This window comes from Haliaeetus leucocephalus, unplaced genomic scaffold, assembly GCF_000737465.1.
Source record: "Haliaeetus leucocephalus isolate CR32 unplaced genomic scaffold, Haliaeetus_leucocephalus-4.0 Scaffold406, whole genome shotgun sequence".
Classification (NCBI taxonomy): Eukaryota; Metazoa; Chordata; class Aves; order Accipitriformes; family Accipitridae; genus Haliaeetus; species Haliaeetus leucocephalus.
This window is the reverse complement of record NW_010972842.1, coordinates 433,079-449,340: the sequence shown is the minus strand read 5'-3', so window position 1 is coordinate 449,340 and position 16,262 is coordinate 433,079. Positions and strand designations below refer to the sequence as shown.

Sequence of the window (16,262 nt, the reverse complement as noted above, 5' to 3'; positions counted from 1 at the left end):
AAGTGTAGATTTACATTTTGGCATTTCATTAAGCAATTTATATGCTGTTTGCAACCAAACATAAATGTTATGTTTTGTCTATGTTTGTTTTTGAAAATTGTAAATATAGTTAAGTAACTGCCATACTCACAGTAACTTGTGCACGGTGTTGTTTTCTTTTCAGCTTTCAGAATGATCCCCTATCCACTGGAAAAAGGACATCTTTTCTACCCTTACCCTATTTGTACAGAAACTGCAGATAGAGAACTACTACCATGTACGTTCATCTTTTCTCTTCTTATTGTTGACATCAAAGAATTGTTTACCTGAGTCTTGCAGCACTGATCTCCATTGATGCCTTTTAAATTGAATACACTGCATTAGAATAATCACGTTGACAGCAAGTCTCTGGAGCTCCTAGCCATAGTTCATAGTTAAGAGGCAGCTCCTAGCCATAGTTCATAACAAGCAGCTGTCTTTATTGTTGTTGACAGTGTAGGGACAGGGAGAGAGATTACTGAAGAGATACAAATCAGTTAGATCTTGCTATTCTCTCTTGCCAAGACACTGGAAAGTATGTCTGATCTTTCATCTAGGGTAACATCCCATCAAACCAAAAGCACAGTGGCACAGCCTTGTTAGTCTTATGTAGACACACTAGCTACTTAAATTCCAAGGCAAGATCAAACCTGCTTGAGGACAGCTGGATCATTAATACAGCTGTTATTCTGACAGGTTATGCTGACGTTTTCTGAAAAGCAGTCTTAAACAGCAAGAAAGGGTTTTCTTTGTGTAATGATGTGTGTGCTATTATGAAGTGATTGATGTGAAATTACCTCAGTCATTCATTATATATATTTATGGCATGTATTAGCAAAGTGCGAACAGTGTTCCCAGTGCTCTGCAAGATACAGATACAAAGACAGATCCAACCCTCGAGAAGTGTTACAGTCCAAGCTAATGAGACTTATTGCAGCGCATGCAGTGAAGCACAAGAATACAGAGGAAGAGCGGAAGCAGCCAATCTTGCAAACAGTTATGCTTCATTCCCACGTGTTTTCTCCCAGTGGGACTTTGTGTGAGCACAAGTGGAACACACTCAAGTGCAGAGGGGTTTGCAGGGTCAGGGCAGAGGAGGCAAATAAAAGTTGATCCAAGGGAAGGAGATTCTTCTCTCACCTTCTCTATCCTGGAGAATGAATAAGAGAAATCTGTTCTGGAAAAAGTAAAATTTAGCCTGCTTCTGCTGTGAAGGCTGGTTTTGAGGGCATTTGCATTCTTTGTAGTCTTTCATTCAGAACCTTTCTGGTTTGGGCTGAAAAACGTGAGTAAACATTAGGTGAGAATAATGCAGCAAAAATCCACTCATTGCGAGTCTCTCCTTCACAGTACATTCTCGCTGATATTACACAGAAATCCTTGGCAACTGACAATATCTCCCCACCCCATTATAATCACCCTAATTATAACAACACCTCTTAGAGTGCTGTGTTTGCTTCACTCAGAGGGATGCTGAGCTGGGGAGGGTGGAGTGTCAGGAGATTTAGGAATGACAAAGTCATACAGAATAGCTCAGCGTTCTCTTTTTAGATGCAAAACTAATCGTTCTTGTCAAATGTTAGAAGCAAGGGACTCTTTAACAGCATATGCAGACAGTTGTGTTCTGCTCTGGCAGTTATGGGAAATGCCTTTCACTGCAAAATCTCTTGGGTTTGAGTAGGGAAGGGTTTAACATCCCGTGACAGACACAGGTCGGTTAAAGGGGTTTTGCATACCTGTCCACACCCTTTAATTGCGTGTGTTTTAAAGGAGAGTCAGCTGGAATTATATCAGAACACTAAGATCTGATAGGCTATCTGAATTAAAAATATCAATCACAAAACTTTTGCCATGACTGGATAACAGACTGGAACAAGTTTGAGCCTGTGTCAAAAGCAAGTGCAGAATCTGAGCACAAGAAATCTTAGACTTATAATGTCCGTGATCTGGAATTTCCCGATCTCTAAATTTAATTTCAATCAAAGAGAAGTTGCAAATTATCTGTATTTTTATTTTTAAACTGATTGAATTAGCATACCCCAAAATCATACATATTTTTAGTTTATACTATTTTAATTTAAACTCTTAATGAATTCCTGCTGTTGATTTTGGAAACCACTCCACCCTGCATGAATGCAGTCAAGTATATTGTCCTACCATGTTGCTGGATTACCCTGTGCTTATGTTGTCTGCAAGTACAATGAGATGAGAGCTGGTCACTGAAGCAAAGAAAGTAGGCAAAATGGAAGAGTAATGTTTTGTGTGTATGAATAGTCATAGGATTTGAGTATATGCAAAGCCTTGAGGCTGGTTCTGTATGAGAAAAAATGTTTAAAAGTTTGCATTTATTGTGACTGTAGCTCCAAACTACAGACTCAAATGAGTAAAAGAGACAGATAAGAGTCCACCAGACCTTTTGCCAACCCAGCCAAATTTTCACCTTGAATCTGGGCCACAATAAAAGTTTAAGGGATATATTCTTCCAATAAAATACTCTGTTATCCTCTTCTGATCCTCTTAGCCTTCTCAGTGCTGCTTTCTCTGAAGCCCAGTGACCAATTTGTCATAGCATAGTCAAGGCATTTCTGTATTCCCTTTAGGGTATACTAACAAACACCTTAAAAAGTCACTATTAATTTAAATTCCAGGTTTTAACACTTTAAAAAATTGTTGTATTGTTGTAAGCATACAGAGAATTCTGAAAATCTGAATTTAAAGTATGTGTTTATATGTCCTACTTTTAGGATAACTTTTCTCTGCAGATTAAACCCTCAGAATTTACTGTTACAAAGGCTGTAGTTTTACAGCCTGCTTAAACCAATCTACAGCCATGCTTCTGCAGGGTTGGTCTCACTGCTGCTCCCGGGTGCATGTTTCTGCGCTCTCTGTGTATCAGCATTAGCATGATACATGTGGCTAGTCAATGACCTGCATAAAAAAATCTGGATGTTTTATTTGTAGGTTAGTTTTCTGGGGTTAGTTGTTGCACAGCTGCATTATAGGAAGGCAAAAGTAACATGTACATAGGACCAGAGTAAGCCAGAAATATGATCTTTAGATGAGAATTATTTGGCAGTGAGATAACTGACACAACAATAATGTTGGCCTTAGATGTTTCAGACCTTCTATGTGTTTCTTCCTTCAAAAGCGTCTTTGAGTGTCTCTGGCTGTTCAAACCACATAAGAATGTTGGTTTGGGTTTTGTTGTTTTGAGGTTTGGTGGGGGTTTTTTGACATGTAATGCATTCTCCTTCGCATCTTTTTTTCTACAGCATTTCATGAAGTTTCAGTTTACCCCAAGAAAGAGCTTCCCTTCTTCATCCTCTTCACTGCTGGACTCTGTTCTTTCACAGCCATGCTAGCCCTCCTGACACATCAGTTCCCAGAGCTTATGGGGGTCTTCGCAAAAGCTGTGAGTATTCTCTGCTGCTGCTCTCTTCTGGTAAATAAAGACACAGATGCAGGAAGAACTGAGCTAAATACTGCTGGGTATTAAATACCTGCATATTCAGTAGTATAAATAAAACATCAAGAGATGTCTGAGCAGGGGGACATTTGAACAACTGTTAAGAGAGCTAGCTAATCAGTAAAACACACTATTGTCCGTCTTCTGTGGTTTATATGGCCCTCTTGTTAGGCTAGATCTCTTGTGATTTTGCAAAAAAAGGCTTGGCGGGAGAAAGGAATATCTGTGTTTTCATATATAATCCAATAAAATAAACTAATAATGGCTTGCAGAACCCCTTTGTTTTGTGTAGAGCCATAATGACTGTGTCGTGCTTTCCAGTGCAATAGAAGCTCTTAATATGAGCAGAAATAGAGTGTACTGTTAACCAGGGCAAATTTCTGTGTTCTTTCCCCAAACTGCCATGAAGGAAGTAGTCTCAATATTTGCCTCACAACTTTTCTTTACTACATCTAGGGAAGTCTCTGCTAATTCTGCTTTTTTAATCCACCAAGGATTAATACATGTTGGAGGATGAGGGGGAAAGGCCATGAATTATGCTGAAACATGCTTTTTTCTTTGCAAAACCAAGAACATCACTGCTCCACTGTGCTAGGATATGAAAAATCCACTTAAAGAAAAGTTCTATGATAATAAAAACCCTGTCTCCTTCTCCAGGAAATACTGAACATCCTCTGTTGTAATGTATTTTCTCAAATATATTTGTATCTCTTGTAAGTCTTGTGTTTCCTAAATAGCCTCCTGGCCTTGTTTTTAGTGCTTTTGATTTGGGGGGCATAGGGAGTGAGGTGGAGGAGGCAAGGCTGAAAGGTTTTGGCAAATTCCAGATTGTAAGTACTTTCTCAAACTCCTTTGCAAATGGCGAGAGACTCCCTTTGCAGGTGAACCAGGTCTTCTACCACCCAGGCTTGTGAGTGATAGAGGTCTGGTACAGCAACAGTTCTTGCATCAAGGTTTTTCTTTCATTAGCTCTAGAAGACAGAAAATAAGATTAGCTGTAGCAAAATATACCACTTCTATCAGCAAAAAGCGCTGAAACTTAAGTGAAATATTATTACTTTCTCTTGTTTCTTGAGTGTATATGTAGGCGTTTGGTAGACAATAAGTGTGTAACATGGGCATGTGATCTTAAACTTCTTTGTAAAGCTTTTTTTGCGTTTTTTTCCTCAAGTCATTGAAATGCTTCAAAACAAACCCTTGTTTGGGGGCTCTTTCAATGTAATCTGCGTTTTTCTGATACTGTCACAGTTAATGACCCCAAATCTGTCCCTGTTAGCCTTGTTCCTGTGCTTCTCAGCCTTGTATCCTGAACAAAGAATATATCTCAAGCTGGCAGCATGATGAGATTTTGTACTTAGTGCTCTTGCTACAGGCAGTGAGCTACTGGAATTGGAGAAAATTGGTAGCATGTTTTCATGGGTTTAACTCACCTGGCTTTGGTTACTGAGTGCAATCAACCAGAGATACCAGAAGTTACACTGGTGGTGCGTTAGTAATTGTTTCTCCATGATTTGGAGCTTGCAGGTTCCAAAGCCGTTTGGGGAGTGGAGTCAGACCAGAAGGATCTGTTTCACTGATGTGTAAGTGTAGCTGCCATTGGTGTTAATAGAATAGATACCCCAAGACTCTGTGCATGGTTATTAAGTTCTGTATGTCAGAGCAGGTAAAGTTCCTAGTTAGTAAAATAAGCACAGAAAAATAGAATTGAAATGTGTGCTGCATTATGTGCATAAAGTTGGCAGGATTACTCAAGATCTCTGAACCTGTATGGATGCAGTTAGTATGTCAGTTAACATGTAGTGTGACTTGTTTTAGCTATGTCTTAATCTTCATAACTACTACATGCAGCAGCTCAGTTTTTGTTGTACCATGGGAAGGGCAGAATTTAAGCCTGTGACATTCATTTAGTAGCTCATAGAAAGGCTTTGATTCAGAAGGCTCATTTTGTTGTCTCCTCTGGAAAAAGTAGCCCAGGTGTACAAGATTGAAGAAAATCATGGCAGACATCTCTTTGAAATGCAGCTGTATCAGAACAGTACAGAAGAGGTTGGCCAGCTCTGGCTCTTCGCTTTCAGTTTTAGGGAAGATCGTTTCATAAATAACTAATTTCATAAATAGCTAGAAGATTAATGTGCTAACTGTTGCTGTGGTTATGTGCACTGAATTGCCTATTCCTTTATGGTTGGTAGTCATTGTGATGTGGTATATTAAACTGTGAAACTGTGTATATATGCTTTAATTTGAATAGGTCAAAATTACTCCTTCGCTTATGACTGCCAATCCCAAAAGCATTATACAGATGTAATATCACCATCATGGCCCAGGCTTATGTTACTGCAGGTTGATATTTACCATATTTCACAAAAACTGAATGAGTTAGCATGATTCCATGTTGGGAACTGGCTTTGACCTGCCCTCCAGGTAGCATCTTCTTGCACCTTTTCCATAGCCCATTAACCCAGACACTGGGTTCTTCAAGGCAGAAAAAGCCCTTGAGTGCTGAGGACCTCCTCCACATATGAGACTGCCAGAGGTGGCCTGTGCCACTGTGACAGTCCCTCAGGGCAGCCTGCATTCTCCCACTGGATGCAGAAGTCAAAGGTATTTTAAAGCTAGTTTCCTCTTCTGGGAGGTTCAACGCAGGATAGAATTCTCCAAACTCCATCAGTGCACCCATGTTTTAGAGCCAGAACCTGCTCTGAACGCTGCCTGCCAGTTCAGCAGCAAGTTCAGATATTCCCAACTGCATCCAGCCAATTCTGTAATGTTGTACCTGGTAAACTTGTATCTTCCTATAATGAAATTGAAAGAATCCAGTTGTACTTTGATCGTTTTGTGAGACTGAATATAAGTAACTTTAAAATGACAGTAGATCTTAACATTTTCACTCAGTTAGGGAGAAGCATGTTCATAGCTTGTGGTTTTAATTTTTGCTAGGCTTTCCAACAAAAGGCTTTTGGAAGTTACTTAAGATAGGAATACAAGCAGAAAAATTTCTGATTACATGACTTGGATAAAATTGTCAGCACAGTGTTGGTAGTATTGAATTTATTTCATTGGCATGCAGAAATATGACAATATCTGGGAGATTGTTAAAAATATGTAAGTGCAGGTCTTTTCGCAACATGGTAGCAATAAGAATGGATCTTAAATAAAATTGAGAGTTGTACTAACAAGGGGGTCACTATATCATTCGAGTCAACAGTTGCGTCTAAAAGTGTAGTGCACAGGTAAATTTTTAAAATGAGTGAAATTTCAGAAAGACCAATTTTTCTCTGATTTGATTGCTTTGTTTGCCTGAGATCACTGACATTATCTGTTTCAATATTTCCTGTATGATGGATGAGACCTCAGTTCAGCAAACAAGTTTGCCCAAGGAGATATTTCATCTGCTTGGACCTTTACAGACACTGAGGCACGGAACATGTAGATCCGATCACAGGGACTGAGCAATAAACAGTGGAAAAGCTTGAAAAGATACTTTTGCATATTTGTTTTAATCAAATGGTACTATTCAGAAGGTGCTCCCAGAAAGCTGCTTTCTGCCAACTTTGAAATAGCCAGGTTGATAGTTTTCTTTTAAAATACAAAATAATAATAGCAAACTTTTTACAGGTCTCTCATCACCAGTTTTGCCACCCTGAATTCCTACTCTATTGCTGGTGCTGTTTTTTCTGTTCCATGTGGAGAAAAACAGTCAGTGTCAAAAGGAAAGGCAAAAAAATAAATGAAAAAAAAAACCACATGTCCTGGGTGGTACCATGTGGCAAACAAGCCGGATAGGCATCTGCCAGTGGTGTCTGAGGAAAGGAGCACCAGGAGCTTTCCAAGGGCTCCAGCACAGCTCCAGCACAGATGTTGTTTACATGGGCTTGTACAAGAGAGTAGGTGGCATCCTGAACCTCTTGCTGTCAGCAAAGGACCTCAGTTAATTGAGGCTTTGGTATTCATGAATTTAAATGTATTTTGTAGACCAACTAATTTTATAAGTTGAGAAAAACTTGGCTCATTTTAAGCTACAGATACTTTGCTGAGTTTGTTACAGGATACAGTCGACTACTTCAGCAACAAAATTCCTATGAATTGCAATAAAACTTACTGTCAGGCAAATTATTCTTGTTTCATTGATTTAACAAGTATGTAATTTGCACTGGTTACAAAGCTGTGTTCTATTCAAGGAGATGTGATGGTGCAAGCTTACCACATAGATGAAGTGCTACTCAAAGAGCAGAAAATATCCTCTAGCGAGCCTTTTGCATTTGGCAAAATTAAAGGGATGTATTTATTTAAACAGTTCATAACTTAACCAGAGGGAATGCTTCTACTTGGGCTAAGCCACTTGAAATAGTAATAGCAAACTCTAAGATTAGGTAGGTCAGTGTTACATTAATTCACCTGTGATTCACGTTATACAGCTTGACCTTTAGCACTACAACTGAAATACTCAGCTTCAGTTAGAAGAAGTTTTTCTTCAACCTGTGCTTATGACAAAATCTCTCATTTTGTCATAAGCTGTGATGCTTTTACCTGGTTTTCCCATGATGCACAGGTTGTCCGTGATGTGGTATCTGCATTGTATGCAAACATGTCCAAGAGGAAAAAAAGAATTTGAATGCTTACTATTGCCTTTAAAATGCATAAGCATCATAAGCATCAAACATTCTTACAGTTAAACTCTGCACAGAGCCTATTTTGGTAAACAGTGAAACTGCAGGTATTTTCTAGCTTGATACCATGAAATGGTTATAATCTCTGGCTGTTGGATATTGAAATTTTGAAATCTTCTAAATACATTTGTCATATATAGCTGTGTTTCAGCAGCACACAGACCTGTAAAAATTTTTGAAATTGCATTTTTCATACTTAACTTCAGGTACTTAGGGGCCTAAGTCAGAGACCAAGGACATATCTGTATTAAGTGATAAAATATTGTTTGTTCCGTGGCTCCAAAGGCAAGTGACACATCACAGTTCATGTCTGGACCTCTCTAACCTCTCCTCCCTTCAAAGGCAGGATGGCCCTGTCCTTGCTGGCTGCTGGGAACTGTCCCTGCCCTGTGCTATCCCCAAACTCTGCTCGGGCGTTGTTGAGGAGAGACGAACTGGCATGGGCCAGAACTGTGTCGGGAGCTGTGCTAGCAGTTCAGGAGTGTGGCTGGGGCAGGCCAGCATCCCGCACTGTGCCACAGTCCGCCTTGCTTTATGGGAGAAGGCAAAGCCCAACCGCTCCGGCTCCCTCTGCAGCAGGGGGGAGAGAGAGAAGAGACAAGTTCAAAGGGCAGTTCTGGTCCTGGGATGGGTAGAATTACTCTCTGGAAGCGCTTAGCTCTCTTCAGTGACTACAGGGGGACCACACCCCCACGTCTGCATCCTTTAAGTGCCTAAAGATATATGGGACAAATTCAGAACATGAAAAGGGATGTAAGTGTGTTTATGTATGTAAGTCTGATGCTTTCTTTTGTCAGGAGAGAGAGTTCTTTGGGGCAAAAAGAGAACACATGGAGCACCAGATTTGCTTTAATACTGACCTACCAAGCAGACTTCATATACACATCAGTGCAGTAAGCAGAGTTTGTATGTTTTATGCTGACTGCAAGCAATAACTGAAACACAAACTTCTTGCAGCTCCAAACAGAACTGTTTATTTTTAGCAAAGTCACGTCAGTCTAAATGGTTAGAAGCCACTGGGTTCACAGTCTCGAGGTGGCTGACTTTGCATATTACTGTACTCTCTCATACACGTACAGGGCCCCAGCACAGCTCTATGTAGTGTGTACAATTGAATTGCAATTAATGTAAAGCACAGTTAATATATATTTCCCAAAATTTTGGGAGTGCTTTGAGTACCTGAGTTCTGAGATGTGTAGCTGGCAGTGGTTTTTTTTCCTGTGATAAAATTGCCTCTATTCGCTTGATTTTTGTCACATATGCCTGTCCTAACATTAATATTTTGAAACCTCTTTCAACATAGCCAACTGTGTACTGTAATAGAGGGAGAATGTTAAGATAAATTCCAGTTAGTGATGCTTCAATGTATATAGCAGATCTGTAGATAACCCAGAACCGTTTTAAACCTGACTCTAAAGACATGCTTTGTGGTCTGACATATTCTGCTGTTATGAAAAAGCTTCTCTTTCCCTTCAGTAGGTTTTGGGTTGAGTTTTTAGCGGCTTCAGTATGAGCCTGAATCTAGGATGAGAGATGTGTGAAAACTTTTGTAGTCTTTGATCTTCATAAAAATGGCGCTCTTGCTTTCTTTACTGCAAAATCCAGAAATATGTATATATGCAAGGCTCAGAATTTGGCAGAAAGTCTTTATATGTGAATTATATAATTTTTATCATGCTGGAGGATTTTACAGAGGAACACAGAAAGAGTTTCTTGTCTTACTGGACAGCTTTCTCTTGAGGTGTATTGTCTGCTGAATTTTGATCTGAATGTGCATCTGATTTCTTTGCAGTTTCTCAGCACCCTCTTTGCCCCTTTAAATTTTGTGATGGAAAAAGTAGAAAGTATCCTGCCCTCCAGTCTGTGGCACCAGCTGACGAGGATCTGAGGGAGCACGCCCGCTGACTGACTGCCATGATATCTTCTGTGCCAACTTTTTGTTGACCGCAAGAAAGCATGATAAAAAAGGGAAGCAGTTCTAAGACTTAAAAACTCTTCATGGATTGTCTGTTCTCATATAAAAACTGTTTTGTTGTACAAAATACATGGATGTTAGGTTCTATTATATTTTGCCTTCAGAAAAGAAAAACTTAAAAATAAACTTTTGTGTATTGCAGCATTGCTGTCTTTGGCTGCTTCTTCAAAGCTCAGATGGTACTTTGTGTTCTTAAACATGTGTGGTGTATCTGCTTCACCACAGCTAGGGCTTTGCTTTCCGTTCAGTTATTGAAAAAAAGACTAATAACTTTACAATTAAGCAACGGTATCAGTGCCTTTTCTTACAAAGTTCAATTAGGGTGAAGCCCTCACCACTACAGTCTAGATGAAGCTTCTAGACAGAGCTCTTGCTTAAAGCCGCTTTAGGCTCTCCAGGCAGTTTGGGTGGCACACTGGGCTTCTGAATCCCATCCCTGCACAGAGGTCAGTTTTTTCCTCATTTGCATTTTCAGAAAGTCCACATACTTGACAGATTTTCTTCACGCCACTGCTATTTCTAGTACCTCCAGAAGCTCCATGCTTTGTTCTCTGTCTACAGAACAAAGCATAAGTAATGGCAGAGAATTGAAGACAAATTCACCTGTAGTAAGTGATCATTGCATGCGTGCTCTTATGTATTTCTTGCTGAGTTTTTATTGCATTACTAGTATTTTTCAAGTACAAAAAAGTAAGTACTTTTTCCTGTACAGATTAAACATCAGCATTATAAACTGTTGCTTGAGACCAGAAGCTCATTAGCAAAATTGGTGTTAGTTCATGCACAATTAATAGAGAGGTCGGTGTTTCATCATTAGTGCTTACCTCAGAAATCTTATCCTTGTGTTGTGAGAGGTTTAGACAAAGTACTCATTTATAACGTAGCCACTGGAGATGGAAACTTCCCGCAGACACCTCTGCTAATGCATGAGGCCAGCTCTAAGATCAGGCATTTAATCTGGAAGTTGAAGCAAGTAGTCCTGTGTGTCAAGAATTGAAAGTGCATCCTTACAGATGCCTTGAGGGTTTTTTTTTTTCAACTCCTCTCCCAGATGGGGAAGCATAACCCCAATGCAGCGGATCAAAAATGCCACTTTGCCAGTTCAACTTTGCTATTCTTCTAAAAATGCTGAGCAGCTTGGGGGACTGTGGTCACCACCAGGTAAGTTTGTTTATCAATGAGGAAATGAGTGGGCAAAGACAAAATTCCCATTATCGGAGTTGGTATAAAAGGCAAGTGTTTCTTAACAGCAGGAGATGCATTACATCATTATTTTTTGCCCTCTTAATCACAGATACGCTAGTCTACATATAGAAAAGAAGATTTTTGTCCAGGTGAGCAATGGTACTGCATTAAAGCAAACACTGCTGTGCTATGAGGAAAAAAGACAGCCTCACACCAGGAGAAACCAGCTATGAGAATGAGACCTGAGGGAGGACACACAAGATCAGAGACCCCCACGGCTAAATGTTAAAACCGGTGAGGTGTGTTGCTGTTGGAGATTTCCATACGGGTTTTTCATCTCTGGCCATTATTCCTGCAAAACAGTTCACTGTAATGTTGACGTTAGTACGGCTTATATTTAATGTGGGATGTGGCGTAAGATTAGAGAGTGGATTGCTAGTGGACAGCATGTGGAAGTGTGAAGTGGGCCAATATTTGTGTTCTCGGCTTTGCATCTGAATTGCTTGAACAGCCACACAGAAGGTGCTCCTGTGTCTCTCTAGCTGTAAAACTAGGGATAATCATATTCATTTGTTTGCCTCACAGCGGTGCTGTCAGAATTATCTAAGGTTGGTGAAAATCAAAAGGATCAGGCATAGTCAGCTCTTCTTGTCCTGTGCTGCTTTGTGTCGCTTATTCCCAGCCACCTCAAAAACCTTTCAAAGTTCAGTTTTATATACCCTACATTTCAAAAGAACAAATTGCTGTGATTAACAGTCCTAATATGTATATACATATATACAAATGTCCGTGTTTATCAGCAACTAAGGTAGTAGTTTGGCCTTCTGTTAGAAGAAGAGATGATGTGAATTATGATCTGTGTGGGAATTACTATCTGTAATAATCTGATTAAAAGGAATGCTTAACTCCTGGAAGAATCAGATCCTTCCCTTGAACTCTGGGGAACTTTTAGGAACTCAAAAATATCTTTGTGCAATTCTATTTCTACTCTTTCTAGTGTCCATCTCCCTTATAAGCAGTAATGAGCCATGGATTTTATCTAGAAAATATCTCTTTCGCTTTAATTACAATTCTAGGCATCTGGGAGACTAAGCAAGTCAGACAAAAGGATTTTCTTTTTCATCGCGCAGAGTTTGTTGCCGTAGGCTTTTCTGCCACGGACATGTTTCCTGTGAAGTTCAGCATGGCTTAGATCAAAAGGCAGACGCAGCCTGTGATTATAATGATGGAAAGTCTCTGGCTTAGTGCAGAGATGAGCCTTCTGGAAATCTGGTTCAGATAATAACTCATCCGAACCTTCAGTTTGCAGATTCAGGGCGGGGGGAGCTTTTTAACTCCAAATGTTAACAGTTCCTATTTCTTTCTTTAAAGACAACCTAATACAATTTGGATGCACGCTATCTCTTTACACTGTAACCTGCATAGAACAAAAAAAAGGAGAGACGCTCAGCAGTGTCCAGTAAGTCAAGCTTCTGGCCCTCCCACCCCGTAGATTTACAGCTGCGGAGAGGCGAGTGCTGCACCGAGGGGAAGGCAGTTGTTTTCTCTGGTGGCTAATCGGTCGCTGTGATTTAGTGTCAATGCCAAATACACAGACTGATTTTTCAGTGGCATAGCATAGAAGTCCTTACCCCAGTAGAAAAGGAGGAAAAAATACCAGGAGTTTTCCTATGTTGCAGAAGCCTACAGAAGGTAAACACCCAAAGGAAGCTGCACCCCTCGCACGACCCCCCCGTCACACCGGTGTGGCTGTCACCGCACCAAAGGTTGGAAAGCCTCAGCGGCTCTTGGTAAGGCACGGTGTGCCTGGTAGCCCCCGGCCCCGTGTCCCACCCGCCTTCGTGCAGGGCTCCTGCCCGGTTCCCAGTGCCGAGGGAGCAGAGAAGCAGCCCTGGAACAGTGAAGGAGGAGCAGTCAATATATTGATTCGTACACGTTTGCTTCTTCCACGCAGGAGAAGATCTTACGTTATGAAGTCGCATCCATTTAATCAGGCAAATGAGATGTTATACAAAAAAAAGCCAAAACACATTTGTGGTTACAGCCCATGAACTGCTGCTGTCTTTCAGATAATAATACAAGTTCGTTTGTGTCGTTTGAAGTGGCAGGAGAAACCTGCAGGCTCTCGTATGTGACCACAAAACCGCCTCTGCCCTCGGAGGTGGCCGTCGCCTGCACGAGGAGGCTGCAGCCCTTCCTAAGAGTGCGAGGCAAAACCCGTGGAGACGAGCAAGCGTTGGTACGCTTTGCGCTGCCACACTGGATTAAGAGCTATTTTTAACTAGTAAAAGCACCCTCCCCAGCCCCAGATCTTCAGTAATCCTCAGTAAAACGCTCATTTTCCCTTTGCCCACCATACGCCTAGTCCCGCGAGAGGCTGGGCACGAAGCCTGCAGGCAGGGACTGCCGGCTGCTTGCCGAATGCGGGTGTGATTTGGGCACCCAGGCTGGATGCCTTTCAGCAGCTGTGTAGCACAGTACCAGAAAGGCGGTATTTTATTTCTAATCCATGTCTGCAGAGAAGGTTACACAGGGATGGGAGGTCAGGGTGAGATGCACAAATTGGGTTTAGCTAGTTTTGCAGGAAAAAAAGAAGCAACACAACAATCTCTTGAGCCACAACACCCATATACCCAAACATACACCACCATTCCTAAAAGTCATGCCCCATTTTCCATGTGGTAAAAGAAAATTACACTTTTTTGGGTGAGATTTCTTCTAAAATAGCTCAACATGCTTTTTAGGGTAAAGTTTGTTAAAAAAGAAAATAGTGGGGAGGGAGCAATCCCAAAAAGCTTGGCAGGCTAACGGCATTTCAGAGCTCTGCTAGATTCTGATTTCATGCAGCAAATTAAAGGGAACTCCCTCAAGAAAATTGGACTGCATATTTAAAAAAAATAATCCTACAACCTTTTGCCTCAGCTAATATTATTCTGACACTGAAGTGTCTACCTAGGGACAGCTGTTTCCTCTTCATGACTAAATACATGAGTAAATTTATTCCATAGAACAAAATATAGGATTATTTCATTTGCCTTGCCCAATTTCTGTTTCTTCTCTTTTTTTTCTTTTCCCTTTTTTTTGTTTGATTAGCTGAAGGTCGAGGAGGTGCCTTTCCTAGCAATATTTACATCTCTGAGCATCCTTTCCCACTAAGAAATAGCAAAAGTTCCCAGGAGTGCTTTCTTCATGGAAGAGGCAGCAGAAATGCTTACAGCTGTAAGAAGCCTACCTGGAGCTCTTTTTAAAAAAAAAAAAAATCATAAATACAGGAAAAAAAAAAAAAGTAATAAAATAATTGGCCAGCTCAGCAGTTACACATTTGTTGTGCTGCAAAATATTCTGGTTTTCCTCTGGTGAAGGGAGTTTGGTGGAGGCATTGCATTGCAGCTTATTAATATGGCACTTGCGTGAAATATAAAATTCAGCCTGCTGTGCACACCTTTGGTGGGCTTGCTGCTGAATGGGGCAGGGGATCTGGTGACAAAGGACGCTGAAAAGGCCAGGGTACTCAATGCCATCATCTTCCTGGTCTTACTGGTAAGACCAGCCTTCAGGAACTACAGGCCCCTTAGATCAGGGGGAAGTCTGGAGCAAGAAGATGTACCTCGGTGGAGGAGGACCAGGTCATGGAATAAAAGTTCCACCTTTAACACAATGACCCCAAAACACTTTACCTGGGACTGCAGAATTCAGGTAGGTTTGATTTCTGGTGTATTAACCAGATGATGGAGTTAGTTAAGAAGCAATCTGATTTCATTACCTTTTATTCAACTGCCTAGAACAAATTCCCTTAGAAGAATGAGACTTCCTTTTTTCCAGAACATTGAAACATTTTCAACTTTATTACATGGGGAATTTGTAGACTTCTCATAGGGTCCCTGAATCTTTAAAAAAACCTGGCTCAAAAAAATTAAAAAATATTATACTGCTTTTAAGTTCTTTAAGTTTAAGGCTTAAAATGCGATATTGCTCAGGCTGTGAACAATATGCAGATTTATTTTCACAATGAAGTCCTGATAAAAATTCTCCTTGGAGCTCACCTTTAAATACAATCAGGTATGGAATTTTCCTTATTCAGCCCAGAGCCAGAATTGCCAGCAGTAATGAGGCCAACAGTATAACCACTGAACTGAACGTGTATACATATATACAGGCTGCATGTGCGTGTGTGTGTCATGTGCACACTGTACACTAACATGCTGACAGGGCTAGTCCCACCAGCAGTTGGTTTACACCCAGAAGCGTGATTATTCTTACTTCTAGCTGTGAAAATTACCTTAATGCCATATACAGTAACTGAAACATTATCTTATTGTCCAAATAAATACCTTTCTGGATCCTCCTGATCTTTTAATGCCAGCTGTGACTTCTGGAAATGACTTGCCCATTTTAATGATACAAACTTTTTCCAAAGTCTTTCAGATGTAAATGACTGCCCTCAAGACCATTGAATGTAAACCCCTGTTCTTTTTAAATATTCTTTTTAAAAAAAACAAACAACGTAACGGACTACTCACTCAATTGCCACAGTATGCAACTTGTATATTACTTTTTCATGCACTGTTTGTACCCGCTAGGGTTCCTGCAGTCTTTTTCATTTTCATACAGAAATTTTACCTGCATCTACAGTATGTCCTGTCACCCATTTAACCTCCTTTTCCTATGTTATTTTTTCATTACCTTGCCTGTCTCTGCACTTCATGGGTGCTTTTCCAGAGCCTTATTAGACTTACCGGTGCAGGACCCATCTTTCATCTTGGCTCATTGGCTGGTCTCTGCTCCGAGGAGAGGCGGCTGGTCCCTCTCTGACCCAGCTCCTCTCCTGTGAGGCTGCGATTTCTGGGCCTCGTGAGCCTGCACATCTTTCCAGCACTTTTTTTTGGGGGGGCTGATCCCAGCCTGGCATATGGACCTGGCGCAACCTACAGCTGCCTCCATCAAAGGCCAA

The 16,262-nt window shown here is 40.8% G+C and overlaps 1 protein-coding gene across 3 annotated transcripts in view; it reads left to right on the top strand.

Annotated features, from left to right (window-relative positions):
- ST7 (suppression of tumorigenicity 7) overlaps positions 1-10,265 on the top strand; it is a 155,594-nt gene extending 145,329 nt beyond the window's left edge. For all 3 annotated transcript variants that reach the window (XM_010573992.1, XM_010573990.1, XM_010573991.1), the window contains 3 exons: positions 164-256; positions 3,291-3,430; positions 9,944-10,265. In XM_010573992.1, coding sequence (XP_010572294.1) covers positions 164-256; positions 3,291-3,430; positions 9,944-10,039 — 329 coding nt within the window. In that variant the 3' untranslated portion in view covers positions 10,040-10,265. The remainder of the gene's footprint in view (positions 1-163; positions 257-3,290; positions 3,431-9,943) is intronic.
- Positions 10,266-16,262: the final 5,997 nt, after the last annotated feature.